General features: G+C 43.4%; 1 protein-coding gene across 1 annotated transcript in view; it reads left to right on the top strand.

Moving 5' to 3' along the window:
* Window positions 1-18195, top strand: part of MYO7A (myosin VIIA) — a 139980-nt gene that overhangs the window by 102342 nt on the left and 19443 nt on the right. The window contains exons 35-43 of the mRNA XM_058185114.1: window positions 383-573; window positions 4012-4136; window positions 6072-6229; window positions 8127-8280; window positions 8599-8754; window positions 10175-10280; window positions 11536-11649; window positions 12989-13076; window positions 16557-16663. Coding sequence (XP_058041097.1) covers window positions 383-573; window positions 4012-4136; window positions 6072-6229; window positions 8127-8280; window positions 8599-8754; window positions 10175-10280; window positions 11536-11649; window positions 12989-13076; window positions 16557-16663 — 1199 coding nt within the window. The remainder of the gene's footprint in view (window positions 1-382; window positions 574-4011; window positions 4137-6071; window positions 6230-8126; window positions 8281-8598; window positions 8755-10174; window positions 10281-11535; window positions 11650-12988; window positions 13077-16556; window positions 16664-18195) is intronic.

Below are 18195 nucleotides of genomic sequence, written 5' to 3'. Positions count from 1 at the left end.
ATAATTTTGGGCTCGATTACGGTCGTAACTTGACAAAACTTATCTGCTGCTGGCTGGGGAATTCTGGGAGTTGAAGTCCACCTCTCTTGAAGCTGCTAACGTTGAGAAACGTTAATCTAGTTCAGGGCTCTCCAACCTTGGCAACTTTAAGGACTTCAACTCCCAGAATTCCTCAGCCAGCAAAGGAATTCTGGGAGTTGAAGTCCACAAGTTTTAAAGTTGCCAAGGTTGGAGAGCCCTGGTCTAGTTCATCCTTGGCCTTGAGGGGCCATTGGTCTGGAGCCCAGATCATCATGCCAACCACACAGTAGTCTTCTCTAGATAGATCTGGATCTTTCTCTTGCCTTCCACGCCAACATTTTCCAATTCCTTCTCCCTCCAGCTGGCGATGATTCCGGTTTTCTCAGTTTCCTCAAAGGAGATTTGTTGATCCTGGACCAGGATACGGGAGAAAACGTGATGAATTCTGGCTGGGCCAACGGGGTCAATGAACGGACCAAGCAGAAGGGAGACTTCCCAACCGATTCGGTCTACGTCCTGCCCACTATGACCACACCTCCTCCGGACATTGTGGTAAACCACCTGGCACATAAATAGGAGTTTTCTGGGGGAATCCCTCCAGAGTTACTTGGATGAGCTGGGAGGCCATTGAAATTGAATGGATGGATGGATGCATGTGTTGGATGGATGGATGGATGGATAGATGGATGGATGGATGGATGGATGTGTTGGATGGATGGGTGGGTGGGTGGACAGATGGATGGATGTGTTGGATGGATGGGTGGATGGGTGGATGGATGGATAGTTGGATGGGTGTATGCATGTGTTGGATGGATGAATGGGTGGATGGATGGATGGATGGATGGATTGGTGTATGCATGCGTTGGATGGATGAGTGGGTGGATGGATGGGTGGGTGGATGGATGGATGGATGTGTTGGATGGATGGATGAGTGGGTGGGTGGGTGGATGCATGTGTTGGATGGATGGATGGGTGAATGGATGGATGGATGGATTGGTGTATGCATGTGTTGGATGGATGAGTGGGTGGATGGATGGATGGATGGATGGATGGATGGATGGATGGATTGGTGTATGCATGTGTTGGATGGATGAGTGGGTGGATGGGTGGATGGATAGATGGATAGGTGGATGCATGTGTTGGATGGATGGATGGATGGATGGATGGATGGATAGATGGATGGGTGGATGCATGTGTTGGATGGATGGATGGATGGATGGATGGATGGATGGATGGATGGATGGATGGATGGATGCATGTGTTGGATGGATGGATGGGCGGATGGATGGATGGATAGATGGATGGGTGGATGCATGTGTTGGATGGATGGATGGATAGATGGATGGGTGGATGCATGTGTTGGGTGGATGGATGGGTGGATGGATGAAAGAAAGAAAGAAAGAAATTTCTATTTTCCTGAAACTGTTCTGTGGAATTCTCAGTGCTCTCTGAACTTGGTTGTTTTCTTGCAGACATTTCATGACCCAACTAGGTAACATCATCAGTGCTAGAAGGGGTGGGTTTTTTTTACCTTATTTATAGACAATAGCTTGCCTGGACAGTACTGATGGGATAGGTTTTTTGCCCTTCCTTCATTAGGGCCTTGGTTGCTACTTGATGGTTTGCTTAGTACCAATAGAAGAAAATATTTGTAGCTCAGGGTTGAACTGTGGGGTCTTTGGCATTCTCTGAGCTTGGTGGTTTTAGAATAGAATAGAATAGAATAGAATTTTTTATTGGCCAAGTGTGATTGGACACACAAGGAATTTGTCTTGGTACATATGTTCTCAGTGTACATAAAAGAAAAGATACCTTCATCAAGGTACAACATTTACAACATAAATGATGGTCAATATATCATAAGGATTACTAGCAACAAATTTACAGTCATACAGTCATAAGTGGAAAGAGATTGGTGATGGGAACTATGAGAAGATTAATAGTAGTGCAGATTCAGTAAATAGTCTGACAGTGTTGAGGGAATTATTTGTTTAGCAGAGTGATGGCCTTCGGGAAAAAACTGTTCTTGTGTCTAGTTGTTCTGGTGTGCAGTGTTCTATAGCGTCGTTTTGAGGGTAGGAGTTGAAACAGTTTATGTCCAGGATGCGAGGGGTCTGTAAATATTTTCACGACCCTCTTCTTGATTCGTGCAGTATATAGGTCCTCAATGGAAGGCAGGTTGGTAGCAATTATTTTTTCTGCAGTTCTAATGATCCTCTGAAGTCTGTGTTTTTCTTGTTGGGTTGCAGAACCGAACCAGACAGTTATAGAGGTGCAAATGACAGACTCAATAATTCCTCTGTAGAACTGAATCAGCAACTCCTTGAGCAGTTTGAGCTTACTGAGTTGGTGCAGAAAGAACATTCTTTGCTGTGCTTTTTTGATGATGTTTTTGATGTTAGTTGTCCATTTTAGATCTTGCGATATGGTAGAACCTAGAAATTTGGAGGTTTCTACTGTTGATACTGTGTTGTCAAGTATTGTGAGAGGTGGAAGTATGGAAGGGTTTCTCCTAAAGTCTACCACCATTTCTACAGTTTTGAGCATGTTCAGTTCCAGATTGTTCCGGTTGCACCGCCAGGCTAGTCATTCGACCTCTCGTCTATATGCGGATTCGTCATTGTCTCGAATGAGACCGATCACTGTTGTGCCATCTGCGAAACTTCAGTAGTTTAACAGATGGATCGTTGGATCGTTGGAGATTTCTTGCGTTATTACCCAACTAGGGAATATCATCAGTGCTAGAAGTGGATGCGGTTTGCAGAGAGGAGGAGGAGGAAGAGGAGGAGGAGGAGGAGGAGGAGGAGGAGGAGGAGGAGGAGGAGGAGGAGGAGGAGGAGGAGGAGGAGGAGGAGGTGGAGGAAGGATGATTCTGGGAAATTAAAATCCACATTTCTAGAGGTTGCCCTTTTTGGAGAACTTTAGCATCTTGGGACATGTTCAGTGTTCACCTTGTAAGACTTCCTTAGCTGTCAACACACAATTAAAACAGATTAGACAATGCAGATAGTCCTGCCCTTACAACCATTCGTTTAGTGACTGTTCAAATACGTAGCGGCATTGAAAAAAGTGACAGGATCATTTTTTACACTTAAGACCATTGCAACATCCCCATGGCCATGTGACCAAAATCCAGTTCCCTTGGCAACTGACTCGTATTTATGACGGCGGCAGCATCCCGGGGTCACGCGATCCCCTTTTGCGACCTCCTGACAAGCAAAAGTCGACGGGCGAGCCAGATTCACTTAACAACCCCCGTGACTAGCTTAACAATTCGGCAGCGATTCACTGAACAACCGTGGCAAGAGAGGTCGTAAAACGGGGCAAAGCTCTCTTAACCAATGTCTCGTTTTTTTAACAACAGAAATTTTGGACTCAGTTGTGCTCGTAAGTCGAGGATTATCTGTATTATTATTATTATTTTTTGGTGATACCCACAATTGCTTCCATAGGGCTGATCCCGACTTACTATACAGGGTGCAAAATTTTGATGTACCGTATATACTCGAGTATAAGCCGAGTTTTTCAGCACATTTTTTGTGCTGAAAAACGTCCCCTCGGCTTATACTCGGGTCTATACGGCTTATACTCGAGTTTTTTTTTTTTTAAGCCCCTCGGCTTATACTCGAGTATATACGGCTTATACTCGAGTTTTTTTTTTTCTTTTTTTCACATTTTACCGGACTGAAGCCCTGCCGGTGCAGTGAGAGGGCGGGGCGGGGGAGCCGCCAGCCTTCTCAGCTGAGGGAGGAGGGTTTCAACCGTAGGTGCCTCATTTCCCACCCTCGGCTTATACTCGAGTCCCCAGTTTACCCCAGTTTTTGGGGTAAAATTGGGGACCTCGGCTTATACTCGGATCGGCTTATATTCGAGTATATACGGTAATTTTGAGGAGGATGTTGGAGAAAGTCACAGGACTTCATTCATTTTCAGTTTTTTTTCATTTGCAATAACTAACTGGGACCTTCTCTGCCCCCCCCCCCCTCTCAGGCTTTGGTTACCATGACTCCGAATCAGAGACAAGAAGTTATAAGGACATCGCAGCTGGTGATGAGTGACAGCGAAGAGAGGATCAAACCATACACGCTGGAAGAATTCTCCTACGATTATTTTAGGTAAAAACGGTCAAAATTGAGCTTAATATCAGGTGTAAAGACCTTGGCGAGTTCAAAGCACTGAAGAGTTGATTACTGCTATCTATGCAGGTAGTCCTCGACTTGCGACCACAATCGGAACCCAAAATTTCTGCTGCTAAGTGAGACATTTGGGGTTTTTTATTTTTTTGCAAAAAAGTTTTTTAGTTTTTATAAACATAGTAGCAAAATAAAATAAATAATAAAATAAAATAAAATAATAGTAAATAAAATCCTTAGTGCTGCCGTGTAAGGGGATGAGCTCCTGTGACTTGTCCCAGCTTCTGCCAACCTAGCAGTTCGAAAGCAGGTAAAAAATGCAAGTAGAAAAATAGGGACCACCTTTGGTGGGAAGGGAACAGCGTTCCGTGCGCCTTTGGCGTTGAGTCATGCTGGCCACATGACCACGGAGACGTCTTCGGATAGCGCTGGCTCTTCGGCTTTGAAACAGAGATGAGCACCGCCCCCTAGAGTCGGGAACGACTAGCACGTATGTGCGAGGGGAACCTTTACCATTTTTAATAGTAAAAAACATCATTGTGAACTGATTGTCAGTCAGGTACATGCTTAAACCCATTTCAAATATCATCCCTCGTTGTATTCTATACAATATATTTCCTTCTTCTTCATTCAAATTAATAGTTTTGCACATCTCTAGTAAATATTGTGTTCCATATCACTGAAATTTAAATGAAGTCTAATCCCCATATTTAAATTCCCTAAAACCTTATTAATAATTCTCCTATTAGCTTCTTAAATTCCACAAATTTAAACATATCTAGATTACTTTTAATCAGAGGTCAGACCGTCTAAAAACCTTTTCTAAAAAGCTGCCCTGCAATCACATAGACATTTCCATCATACTTAAGTTTAGTCCTGAAATCACAAAGACTATTCCCTCTTATCAACTTCCTCTGCCTCTAAGTAACGTATGTTTCTATATCATCAATTCTCATTCAAAAAAAACACCAAAACCAGCTTAAAATTGAGCAGGATAGATATTATTACTATTCCCTTGGAAGTTTTATCACTAAACATTTTAAATTCCTCACATATTCTTAAAATGAAAAAAAAAAGCAAAGAAAAAAAAAAGAAAAAGAAGAAAAGAAAAAAAAAGATAGCCCATTAAATTTTCCAAAACTCAATTCCCACCTTCCCCCTCTATAGTTGAGCAAGACATTTATTTATTTTATTTATTTATTTATTTTGTCACACAGTATATATAAGCGTAAGCATGAAATACACAGTATATATAAGCGTAAGCATGAAATCAGTATACAATATATGAGCATATATATGAGCATTAAGTATGTAATAACTATATTAATTGGATATAACAAAAGAAAACAATAATTGGATATAACAAAAGGAAACAATAGAACAGGAACTGTAGGCACGCTTGTGCTCTTATGCACGCCCCTTACAGACTTCTTAGGAATGGGGTGAGGTCAATAGTAGACAGTTTTTGGTTGAAGCTTTGGGGATTTTGGGAAGAGACCACAAAGTCAGGTAGTGTGTTCCAAGCATTAACACTCTGTTACTGAAGTCGTATTTTCTGCAATCAAGATTGAAGCGGTTAACATTAAGCTTAAATCTATTGTGTGCTCTTGTATTGTTGCAACTGAAGCTGAAGTAGTCTTCAACAGGAAGGACATTTTAACAGATGATTCTATGAGTTAAACTCAAGTCCTGTCGAAGACGGCGTAGTTTTAAATTTTCTAAGCCCAGGATTTCAAGTCTGGTGGCATAAGGTATTTTGCTGTATTCGGAGGAGTGGAGAACTCTTCTTGTAAAATATTTCTGGACATGTTCAATTGTATTGATGTCAGAGATAACATTGGACGCATTGTGCCGTTTTCCCAAGCCGTACTGGCTGGTGGGCCATGCCAAGGTTGACAAGTCTGTTTCCCTCGCCAGGCCTCCTCCCAAACACACCCTGAGCAGGGTGATGATCACCAAAAATCGAGGAAAAGACAAGTTGTGGTCCTACACCAGAGAGCCGATCAAGCAGCCCTTGCTGAAGAAGGTCCTGAGCAGTGAAGAGCTTTCCCAAGAAGCTTGCATGGCCTTCATTGATATCCTTCTGAGTTTGGAGTCATGAGGTGAAAAAATTTTTCCCCACATGTGATACATCTTATGGGGTCTGGTGCTGGTTTGCTTGGAACGTAAGTAGTGATCTGCTGGATGGGACCTCCAGGTCCATCTAGCCCAGAACTTGTTCTCCTAGAGGAGGGGTCTCCAACCTTGGCAACTTTAAGACTTCTTGTTGTGTCCCACTCCCACTCCGACGAACGAGTCAAGGAAGTCCGTGACCAACTTGGCAACGAAGCCTCTGCAGCTTGCCAAGTTCCTTCGAGGTTTATCAGGGCAGGCAGGAGTCCAAGTTGTGACTTCAGCGATAGGGTCCGATATCAGCAAACTAGATAAGACTTTGCTTGACTCAAGGTTGGAATGCCAAAAGCAGGTCCTTTATATAGGCTGTGGGGTGTGGCTCCATGACTCAGCATTTATCCAGGCCTGCCCCACCCCTCCTTCTGCTGGCGTCGCCTCTCAGATCTCCGGAAGCGAGGGTCCTCCCTCCCTGAATTGTCTTCAGCTGGATCTGCTGTCAGCATCTGGGAAAGGGAGGGGTCAGAGGGAGTAGGCCTGAGTAATTCCAGCACCTGGCTGGCTTCCTGCTCTGAAGGCTGAGCCAAAGGAACACACGCTGTATGAGTGAGGTTTATCGGCCTTCTCCTTTTACTCCTTGAATCCTCTCCAGGCATGGGGCCAGGGCCGGGGGCTGGAGGCATGACAGGCCGTTCATCTTCATTATTAGACTCGGAGTCTGATAAAAGGCCCGGTTTGAGACCAGAGGGGCCCGGCTGAGGAGAGGAGGGAGGACGAGTCACAACACTTGTGGACTTCAACTCCCAGAGTTCCTCAGCCAGCTTTGCTGGTAGTTGAAGTCCACAAGTCTTAAAGTTGCCAAGATTGGAGACCCCTGTCCTAGAGGACCACCCAACTGTCCAAGGAAGCCCATATCTCCCAGTAGATGGCCTTCAGAGAATTCTCCAGGACTTCCATGAATTGGTCTTAGTCTTTTGGGAAGCCAGCCAGATGGGTAGCCAGCACCAGATCTTGAGGTAAGAGCTCACCTGGACTTTAGTTCACCTCCTGGCTCTCATTTAGATTAGCTTCTGGGATTCACTAGGGACTTGTCGTGTGAATGATGTCTAATCCCTAGGAAGGAAGAAAGGAAGGAGGGAGGGAGGGAGGGAGGAAGGAAGGAAATGACAGAATGACAGGGAGGAAGGAAGGGAGGGAGGAAGGAAAGAAAGAAGGGAGGAAATGACAGAATGACAGGGAGGGAGGGAGGGAGGGAGGAAGAAAATGACAGAATGACAGGGAGGAAGGAAGGGACGGAGGAAGGAAGGAAAGAAGGGAGGAAGGGAGGAAATGACAGAATGACAGGGAGGAAGGGAGGGAGGGAAGGAAGGAAGGAAGGAAGGAAGGAAGGAAGGAAGGACAGAAGGAAGGAAGGAAGGAAGGAAGGAAGGAAGGAAGGAAATGACAGAATGACAGGGAGGGAGGGAGGAAGGAAGGAAAGAAGGAAGGAGGGAGGGAGGAAGGAAGGAAAGAAGGAAGGGAGAAAATGACAGAATGACAGGAGGGAGGGAGGGAAGGAAGGAAGGAAATGACAGAATGACAGGGAGGGAGGGAGGGCGGAAGGAAGAAGGAAGGAAGGAAGGAAGGAAACAGATTGAAATTCAGTAAAGTGTTCGCCATAGAACCAATCAGCCTTAAAATAAAGTTCATTTTGGAAAGGAAGTAAGTAAGTAAGGAAATGACGGAATGACAGAGTGGGAGGGAGGGAGGGAGGGAGGAAGGAAGGAAGGAAGGAAAGAAGAAAGGAAGGAAGGAAATGACCAAAAGGGAGGGAGGGAGGGAGGAAAGAATCCTTATCTTTAATCTGATCCTTAACCTGGACACCCATCCTGAAGTACATGGCCGATTACCCCTCCAAAAGGACCCGCTCAGTGAATGAGCTGACCGATCAAATCTTCGAAGGGGCCTTGAAGGCGGAAGCTCTCCGAGACGAGATTTACTCGCAGATCCTGAAGCAGCTGACCGACAACCACGTGAAGTAAGTGGTGTTGCCTTCCCTCTCTCCGCTGGGCTGCCTTGTCCTAATCGCGCCAACTCTTTCTGTACGGCGTGCGGCGGAACCGCCATAACGCTGGCCACGGGGATGCTCCGACGGCCGTAAAAGCGAAAAACCCCCCCCAAAAAAACCAGTCGTAGCTCAGTGCCGTTGTGACTTTGAACGACGGTCACTGAACGAACAGTTGTAAGTCGAGGACTATCCGTATGTCGCGAGATCACGAGGAGCCTAGCTCGCTTTGAAGGAGTCTCTTACCTTTCCCAAAGTATGATTGTGCGTTTTGTATCCTTTGCGGAAAAGGTACAGCGAAGAGAAAGGCTGGGAACTGCTCTGGCTGTGCACCGGTCTCTTTGCGCCTAGTAACGTCCTGCTCCTTCACGCCCAGAGGTTCGTCCAGTCGCGGAAGCATCACCCGCTCGCCAACGACTGCCTGCAGAGGCTGCAGAAAGCTCTGAGGTTCGTGCCCCGTGGCCGAAAACCACACATTCGGGGAATGACGAATTGGGGGAAGCCGCGATCCGCCTGAGAATGGGAGAATCAATCCGCTGAGTCAAGAAATAGTCAAAGAGGCTGGGCTAGGCACCGGGTGATGGTGAGTTCTAGTCCCACGTTAGCCGTGAAAGCCGGCTGCGTGACTTTGGGCCAGTCACCGGGAGACGGTGAGTTCTAGTCCTGCCTTAGACACAAATACCAGCTGGATGACTTTGAGCCAATCACTAGGAGACGGTGAGTTCTAGTCCCGCCTTAGGCACAAATGCCAGTTGGATGACTTTGGGCCAATCGCTAGGAGACGGTGAATTCTAGTCCCGCCTTAGGCACGAAAGCCAGCTGGATGACTTTGGACCAATCACTGGGAGACAGTGAATTCTAGTCCTGCCTTAGCACAAAAGCCAGCTGGGTAACTTTGAGCCAATCACTAGGAGACGGTGAATTCTAGTCCCACCTTAGGCACAAATGCCAGCTGGATGAGTTTGAACCAATCGCTAGGTGACGGTGAATTCTAGTCCCGCCTTAGGCACGAAAGCCGACTGGATGTCTTTGGGCCAATCACCAGGAGACTGCAAGTTCTAGTCCCGCCTTAGCCATGAAAGCCATCTGGGTGACTTTGGGCCAGTCACCGGGAGACAGTGAATTCTAGTCCTGCCTTAGCACAAAAGCCAGCTGGGTAACTTTGAGCCAATCACTAGGAGACGGTGAATTCTAGTCCCACCTTAGGCACAAAAGCCAGCTGGATGACTTTGGGGCAATTGCTAGGAGACCGTGAATTCTAGTCCCACCTTAGGCACAAAAGCCAGCTGGATGACTTTGGGCCAATCGCTAGGAGACAGTGAATTCTAGTCCCGCCTTAGGCACGAAAGCCGACTGGATGTCTTTGGGCCAATCACTGGAAGACTGCAAGTTCTAGTCCCGCCTTAGCCATGAAAGCCGTCTGGGTGACTTTGGGAAAGTCACCAGGAGACAGTGAATTCTAGTCCTGCCTTAGCACAAAAGCCAGCTGGGTAACTTTGAGCCAATCACTAGGAGACGGTGAATTGTAGTTCCACTTTAGGCACCAAAGCTGGCTGAGCATCTAAAATATGAAAATACGAGGTACAAGGGAAGAAACAAAAAGGTGTTGAGTTCTGACTCTTGTTAGCACAGCACAGGATCGCAACTTTTTACTTTCACACCTTAGTGTATAACTCGCCGTTTCTACCACAACGGACCCATCTCATCGGCAAAACCAAAGTCAACGTTTCATTTTTTTTGGTTTTGTTTTCATCAGAAGCACCAAATCCCGAAGCAATATCCAAATTAAAATATATATATATATATAAATATTTTCTCCTCTTTGAATAGAACAAGGTATTTAACGTACGACTTTCGTCTCTTGTAGGAACGGGTCCCGAAAATATCCTCCCCATCTGGTGGAAGTGGAGGCCATCCAGCATAAAACGACACAGATTTTTCATAAAGTCTATTTCCCCGACGACACCGATGAGGTAAAGGAAAAAACCCCTTGATTGGATCAATAAGAAAAGTCCATCCCAGGTCCCTTTGGTTAAGGAAATGCAGCTCGTCCTCGCCTTACGACCACAACGGAGGCCCAGATTTTCATCGTTAAGTGAAACATTGGTCAGGCGAGCGTTTTGCCTCGCTTTACGACCCCTTTCTTGCCACAGTTGTTTAGTGAATCTGGCTTCCTCGTGGATTTTGCGGGTGAGAAGGATTCCCCTCCAGGACACCTCAACCGTCATAAATCTGAGTCAAGTGTCTGAATTTTGATCATGTGACCCTGGTGATGCTGCAGCGGTCGTAAGTGTGAGAAAGGGTCCTAAGTCACTTTTTCGGTGCTGCTGTAACTTTGAACGGTCACTAAATAAGCTGTTGCAAGTCGAGGACTACCTGTAATGTATAAATGTAGGTAGTCCTCATCTTACGACCTCAACTGGGACCAGAATTTCTGTTTCTGCCAAGCAAAGAGAATATTAAGCGTGTCGCACCCAATTTCAGGGCCTATCTTCCCGTGGTTGTTAAGCAAATCAGTGCACTCCTTAAGTGACTCATGTGGTCGTTAAGCGAATCCAGATTCCCTCATTGACCTTGCCTGCCGGAAGCCCCCTGGGAAGGCGGCAAATGGTGATCACGTGACCCGAGGACGTTGCAAATGGTCGTAAGTGTGAAGACCGGCCCTCAATCATTGCTTTGAGTGCCGTCGCCACTTGAAACGGTTGCTAAACGAGTGGTTGTAAGTCAAGGACTACTTTTAAACCCAGCAGCCGTAGCTAAATAAGCGAGCCACTTTCAGAGACAGACTTGCAAAGCTGGTTTGAACGTTTAACCCCGCTAACCGGGTTAATGTGTTGCATTAAACCATCGTGGTTTATTTAGTTCGGCCAAACGTCTTCTAACCACCCTGTTGGGCTCACCCAGCCAGCCAGCTAGCTTGAACATAGTTTTAAATCGGGGTTTTGAATTAGGGGTTTTAAACAGGGTTTTAATTGTATTTTAAAAAAATTTAGGCCATTAATCGAATCAGTTTTTTATATTGTTTTTAATTTGTATTATATGTATTTTGTTTTTACTGGCTGTGAACCGCCCTGAGTCCTTCAGGAGAAGGGCAGTATACAAATATAATAAATAAATAAAAGCTGATTTGTATTTGAGTAAACCACAATTAAACCCTGCTTTGGCCCATGAGGTGAATTCAGCTTGTATGAAACCAGGTTATTTTTTTCTTCTTTCTTGTCTCACCAGGCATTTGAAGTGGAATCGGGCACTAAAGCCAAGGACTTTTGTCAAAGCATTTCCAAACGGCTTCTCTTAAAATCATCGGAAGGATTTAGCCTTTTTATTAAGATTTCGGACAAGGTGAGTTTACAACTCATTGCTGGCCGGACTTTATTTGGTATTTATTTATTTTATTTATTTTATTTTATTCAATTTTTATACCGCCCTTCTCCCGAAGGACTCAGGGCGGTGTACAGCCAAGTAAAAAATCACAATATCAATATTAAAAGAAATTAAAACAAGCATATTATAAAATGGCCAGATTTAAAACGAATTAAAATATTAAAATATAAATAACCCAATAAAATTTTAACCCAATAAAATTTTAGGCCAGTATATTAACGGAAGCTTCCCCAGCCCTGTTCGTTAATACTGGAACTCTAAAATGTATGAAGAACGGTTGCAGGAATTACAATTATTACAATTATTACAATTATATTACAAGAGCAAAATACAGATTCAAGCTTAATGTCAGCCGCTTCAAACTTGATTGCAGAAAATATGACTTCTGCAACAGAGTTGTTAATGCTTGGAACTCATTACCTGACTCCAAAGTCTCTACTCAAAATCACAAAATCTTCAACCAAAAACTGTCTACTACTGACCTCACCCCATTCCTAAGAGGGCTATAAGGGGCGTGCATAAGAGCACAAAAGTGCCTACCGTTCCTGTCCTATTGTTCCCTTCATTATATCAAATTAATATAGCTGATGCATACTCTTTACTTATATATATATATATTTTCTTCATGATATGTTTCTTTACTTATGACAATGTTTGTGTATACTGTTGTGACAAAATTAAATTAAAAAAAAAATTAGGTCTGTCTAGTCTGATGAAAAGAAGGACTAGGGGTGACCCGATAGCAGTCTTCCAATATTTGAGGGGCTGCCACAAAGAATTCTCCAAAGCAGGGCTCTCCAACCTTAGCAACTTTAAGCCTGGTGGACTTCAACTCCCAGAACTCCCCAGCCAGCACCTTTAGTAGACATATTCCAGCTAGAAAGAGCACCTACCAGCAGTATTGCCTCTTCTTCCTCAGCTTCGAAGAGGATCCTAGATATGAAAAATAAAGTAGCGAGGAGAGCCACTTTCCAGTTCGCTAAGTTCGACGCAGAGCATCCAGTTAGTCACAGTCTCTTCAGACAGGGCAGAGTTGGCGCCTTCTCCCGGCGGACGTAACTTTGGCACAGATCCTCAGCTGAGCGTCGTCTTGAAAGGGGCGTGCGAGGTGCCCGTTGCTGCGGGTATCCTTGCCAAATGAGATGGCATCTCTGTAGTTCATTTCCTTTCATTTCATGCAGTGTTTCTTAGCCCTGGCCCCTTTAAGATGGGTGGACTTCAACTCCCAGAATTCCCCAGCCAGCATGCACATCTGAAAAGGCTCCAAAATTGAGAGACACTGCTTGCCTTCTTCTAGGTTATCAGTGTCCCGGAAGGTGACTTCTTCTTTGACTTCGTCAGACATCTGACCGACTGGATCAAGAAAGCGAGACCGGCAAAAGATGGTAAATTTTTGTGGGTGTTGCGACCATCCTTGCCCTTCGTGACTTCAATACATAAATCTTTACTTCCTTTTCGTTCCCTCTAGTGGCCAACTTTCAAAATTGCAACTTGTCAGGTTTTTTTTTTTAAGTGAATTCAAAACAAAAGCATTTTCCCACCGGAAGGATTTTTATAAATAATTCCAGAATTCTCATCTCAAAACCATCTGAACCCATTGTCCGTTTGTAACCTTCCGAAATTAAAGATTTACTCAAAACAAAAAAAAATTCCTGCTTAAGTCCTTAAATTTGTAAAAGATTGAAAGAAACTCCCTGGATATTTTCAGACTTGTTGATCTGAAAGTTCCTAATACAAGTAGTCCTCGACTTACAACGGTTCATTTAGTGACCGTTTGAAGTTACAATGGCCCTGAAAAAAGTGAGTTTTGACCGTTTTTCACACTTACGACTGTTGCAGCATCCCCGTGGTCACGTGATTTATGACTGGTTCATAGTTATGACGGTCGCAATGTCCCAGAGTCATGTGATCATATTTGGCGACTTTCTGACAAGCAAAGTCAATGGGGAAACCAGATTCACTTAACAGCTGTATCACTAATTTAACAACTGCTTTGAATCACTTAACAAATGTGGCAAGAAAAGTCATAAAACGGAGCAAACCTCACTTAACAAATTCCTCACTTTGGTAAAGGACTGTATGATAAAATGGGCACAGAATATTCATGAACCAATAATGTTGGTAAAATGGGAGAAAATCTGGGTTAGAAATGTTAAGTTTACACAAGCACAGAATCTAAGGGAAAATTTTTATAAGATGTTTTATAGATGGCACTTAGATCCTAAAAAATTATCATGTATGTATCCTGATATCCAAGCGAAATGTTGGGGATGTGACTGTGATGACGCTACATATTTTCATATTTGGTGGACTTGTAAAAAAATCAAGGCCTTTTGGATAAGAATTTGGTGGATTATTCAAAATGTCCTGAAGAAGAAGATAAAGTTCCTACCGCAATTTTTCCTTTTGGGAATTATAACGGATTGTACAGTGACTGAGATTAAATTGATTTTGAACTTAATAACAGCAGCAAGGCTGTTGATTGGACAATATTGGAAGAAAAAAGAGTTACCTACAATAGAAGAATGGATATTGAAAGTTACTAACTTGGCTGAGATGGCTAAAATCTCAGCCTTTTTGAAAGACAATGTGCAGGAAAGATATTTAATTGAATGGAAAAAATGGATTGATTATTTACAAAACAGATATCAGATTAAGAGATATCAGATTGCCTTTGAATAATTAGGATGTATTATTTTATATAATGGGGGGGTGTTAGGAAATGAAAAGATTTGGATGAGGTTAATTGGATTAGAAGGAAAAATGTTATTCTATGTTTGGTTTATGTATAACAATATCTTGTGATTGACCTGGGAAGCCGGGGGAAGAAGGGGGTTTTCCGGGGAAAGGGGGGAAAATGTTTTTGTTTGTTAAAACTTTTTCAATTAAAAAACAACAACGATTTCCTCACTTAGCAACCTAAATTCTGGCCTCCATTATGGTCGTACATCGTACGTCAAGGACTATTTGAAAAGCAGTTAACAACCAATTTCAAAAAGTGATTAGAAAAGGAAGTTCTCAATGTACGACTGTTTGCTTAGTGGCCGTTTGAAGTTACAACAGACCTCATTATGACCCGAATTCGAACTTCTGATGGCCACCTCCCAACATGGTCACATGGCTGTACTTCGGATGCTTGGCAACCTGCCTAAATATATGTCTGTTTTCAGGATCCTGTAGTCATATGGTCACATTTTATCATGATTTTGGCAAAAATTAGCATTTACTTCCAGTTTTGGACAAAATTGGCCCATCGTGAACAATTCACTGGCTTAACAACAGTAGCATTCACTTAGCGACCGCTTAGGTTCCTTTGTGCCTGAAGCCGTCCTTGAATGACCACCACAAAAAAGGTCATAAAATCAGATCATAGGTGACCCGATTTACAAACATCATGATTTATGAGCCTGATGGCCAGGCTCCCTTACGGTCATAACTCGAGGACTACTTGTTTAAACTCGTTTAAAATGTGTGGACTTCAACTCCCAGAATTCCCCAGCCAGCCTATGCACATTAGCAGATGGCTTTCTGCAGCACCCCCTGCAGTCAGGACTCTGAATTGCATCTTCAACCTCTAACTGTAGATCAGTGCTTCTAAACTTTGGCGTATTAAGACTTCAACTCCCAGAATTCCCCAGCTAATATATGCACATTAGCCAGAGGTGAAATGCTACCGGTTCGCTCTGGTTCGGGTAAAGCGGTAGTGATAAAAACTACCGATTCGGGCGAACCGGTAGTAAAAAAAATGCTTTAAAAAATAAAAAAAAAGATTCTGACGATCACAGCTCTGCAGCGCGATCGTCGGAACCTTTTTTTTTTTAACTTTTTAAAGCATTTTTTACTATCTATTCGCCCGAACCGGTAATCAAAAAATGTTTTTAAAAAGTTTTAAAAAGATTCTGACGATTGTGCGGCACAGCTGTGATCGTCGGAACCTTTTAAAAACTTTTTAAAAGCATTTTTTTTACTACCAATTCGAGCGAATAGGTAGTAAAAAATGCTTTAAAAAGTAAAAAAAAAAGTTGGCTACGTCCACCCAGTCTCATGACACCTCCCACCAAGCCACGCCCACCAAGCCACGCCCACAGAACCGGTAGCAAAAAACGTTGCATTTCACCCCTGACATTAGCAGATGGTTTTCTGCAGCGGCCCCTGCAGTCAGGAGTCTGAATTGCATCCCCAACCTCTAACTGCAGATCAGTGCTTCTAAACCAGTGGTTCTCAACCTTTATAGTGCTGCGACCCCTTTAATGCAATTCCACACGATGTGGTGACCCCAACCGTAAAATTATTTTCGTTTTGAATTTATTGAAGCCGTATTGGCTAGCGATCTGAACTGCTTGAGATTGCCTTGAGGACGGAGGCATTAAAGCGGAGACTCCTCCCCTATTAAGTTTATCGCGCCTGAAGCCAGATTAGGCTAGCGATTGGGAGTGATTGCAGCTGGCTTGAGAGGGAGACATCAGAGCAAAGATTTCTCTCTTTTTTAATTCATCGCGCCTGAAGCCGAATCCGGCTAGCGATTTGAAGAGCCTGCAGCTGGCTTGTGGAGTCAACCACTGGAGCGCGATTCTTCGACTCGCAAGTATACTTCCCATATTCCAATGGTCTTAGGTGACCCCTGGCAAATCGTCATTCGACCCCCAACGGGGTCGCGACCCACAGGTTGAGAACCGCTGTTCTAAACCTTGGCATGTTAAGATGCGTGGACTCCCAACTCCCAGAATTGCTGGCTAGGGAATTCTGGGAGTTGAAGTTCATGCGTCTTAAACATGTCAAGGTTGAATTTAAGGCACTGTTTTAACCAGGGGTTGACCCGCAATGTACAACCAACTTTGGATGTTGTTCCTGATTTTGCTTCGCAGGGCTGGTGCCTTCTCTCACCTACCAAGTGTTTTTCATGAAAAAGCTGTGGACCAACACCATGCCTGGGAAGGATTCCATGGCGGACTCGATTTTCCATTATTATCAGGTACGTCCCGAATCTGCAAGAGTTCATCATTCATTCCTGCTGATCCTGGAGCAGGAGAGGGTGGAGAAGAACGATTCACAACCTGAAGGGCCGCCCCTGGGTTGTCCTTTTTGAGCATCTTGGACGATAGGAGCTAAGGATGGCGAGGAGAACATTGTCTTCTTCTCAAATGTTAGGAGAAATATCACTTTGCGTTTCAAACCCTTGAAGGTTTGAAGAAGCATTAATTATTTACTCTCTGAGCTTTTGTTGTTTTCTTGAAGATGTTCCATTACCCAGCTGGTGGAGGAGGAGGAGGAAGAGGAGGAGGAAGGGGAAGAGGAGGAGGAGGAGGAGGAGGAAGAGGAGGAGGAAGGCAGGGGAAGAGGAGAAGGTAGAAGAGGAGGAGGAGGAGGAGGACTGTGGGGTCCTTCGTGCTCTCTGAACTTGATGGTTTCCTTGCTAACATTTCATTACCCAACTAGGAAATATCATCAGTACTAGATGGGGGAGGGAGGAGGAGGAGGAGGAGGAGAACTTTGGGGTCCTTGGCGCTCTCTGAGCTTTGGTTGTTTTCTTTTTTTTTTATTAAAATGTTTTACCACAATTTTAACAAATAATAATAATAATTATTATTATTATTTATTAAATTTTTATACCGCCCTTCTCCCAAAGGACTCAGGGCGGTGTACAGCCAAAAATAAAAAACAAGATATATACAATTAAAACAACATTAAAACATAGCAGATTATAAAGGCTGATAATTAAAATTTAGATTTAAAATTTTAAAATATTAAGAAAACCCAATTAAAATTCAACACTATTATGCCAGTCCCGCTTGAATGAATAAATATGTTTAGCCTCCTTCTCCTCCCCCCCCTTCACCCAACCCCCTTTCCAGAGCAAATACAGGGTATAGCATTTACCAATCATAAGCTAAAATATGCTAATTATTCATAAACTCCCATCCCTCCCCTAGAACCATAACTCCCTTATTTCATATAAAAGAAGAAAAAAGAAAAAAAGAATACTGTATACAAATACAATTATTACTTTCTGGTCATTCATATGCTATTTGATACTTTTTAGTCTGATATTTGTTTTGAATATATTCTATCCATCTTTTCCATTCCATTATATATCTTTCTTGTGAATAGTCTTTCAGATATGCTGCAATTTTTGCCATTTCTGCTAAGTTCGTTACTTTTAGTGTCCACTTTTCAATAGTAGGCAGATGTTTCTTCTTCCAGTATTGTGCCACCAGGAGTCTGGCTGCTGATATTAAGTTTAAAATTAATTTAGTCTCTATTGATGTACAGTCCGTAGTTATACCCAATAAAAACAATTGTGGGGTAAATTTGATCTTCTTCTTCAAAATATTTTGCATAATCCACCAAATTTTAATCCAAAATGCTTTGATTTTTTTACAAGTCCACCATATATGATAATAAGTAGCATCATCACAATCACATCTCCAACATTTAGCTTGCAAATTCGGATACATACACGCCAATTTTTTGGGATCCAGGTGCCATCTATAAAACATTTTATAA

The sequence above is a fragment of the Ahaetulla prasina genome, chromosome 5 (genome assembly GCF_028640845.1).
Source record: "Ahaetulla prasina isolate Xishuangbanna chromosome 5, ASM2864084v1, whole genome shotgun sequence".
NCBI lineage: Eukaryota > Metazoa > Chordata > Lepidosauria > Squamata > Colubridae > Ahaetulla > Ahaetulla prasina.
The sequence above is the reverse complement of the archived record's forward strand: the minus strand, read 5'-3'. Positions and strand labels throughout refer to the sequence as shown.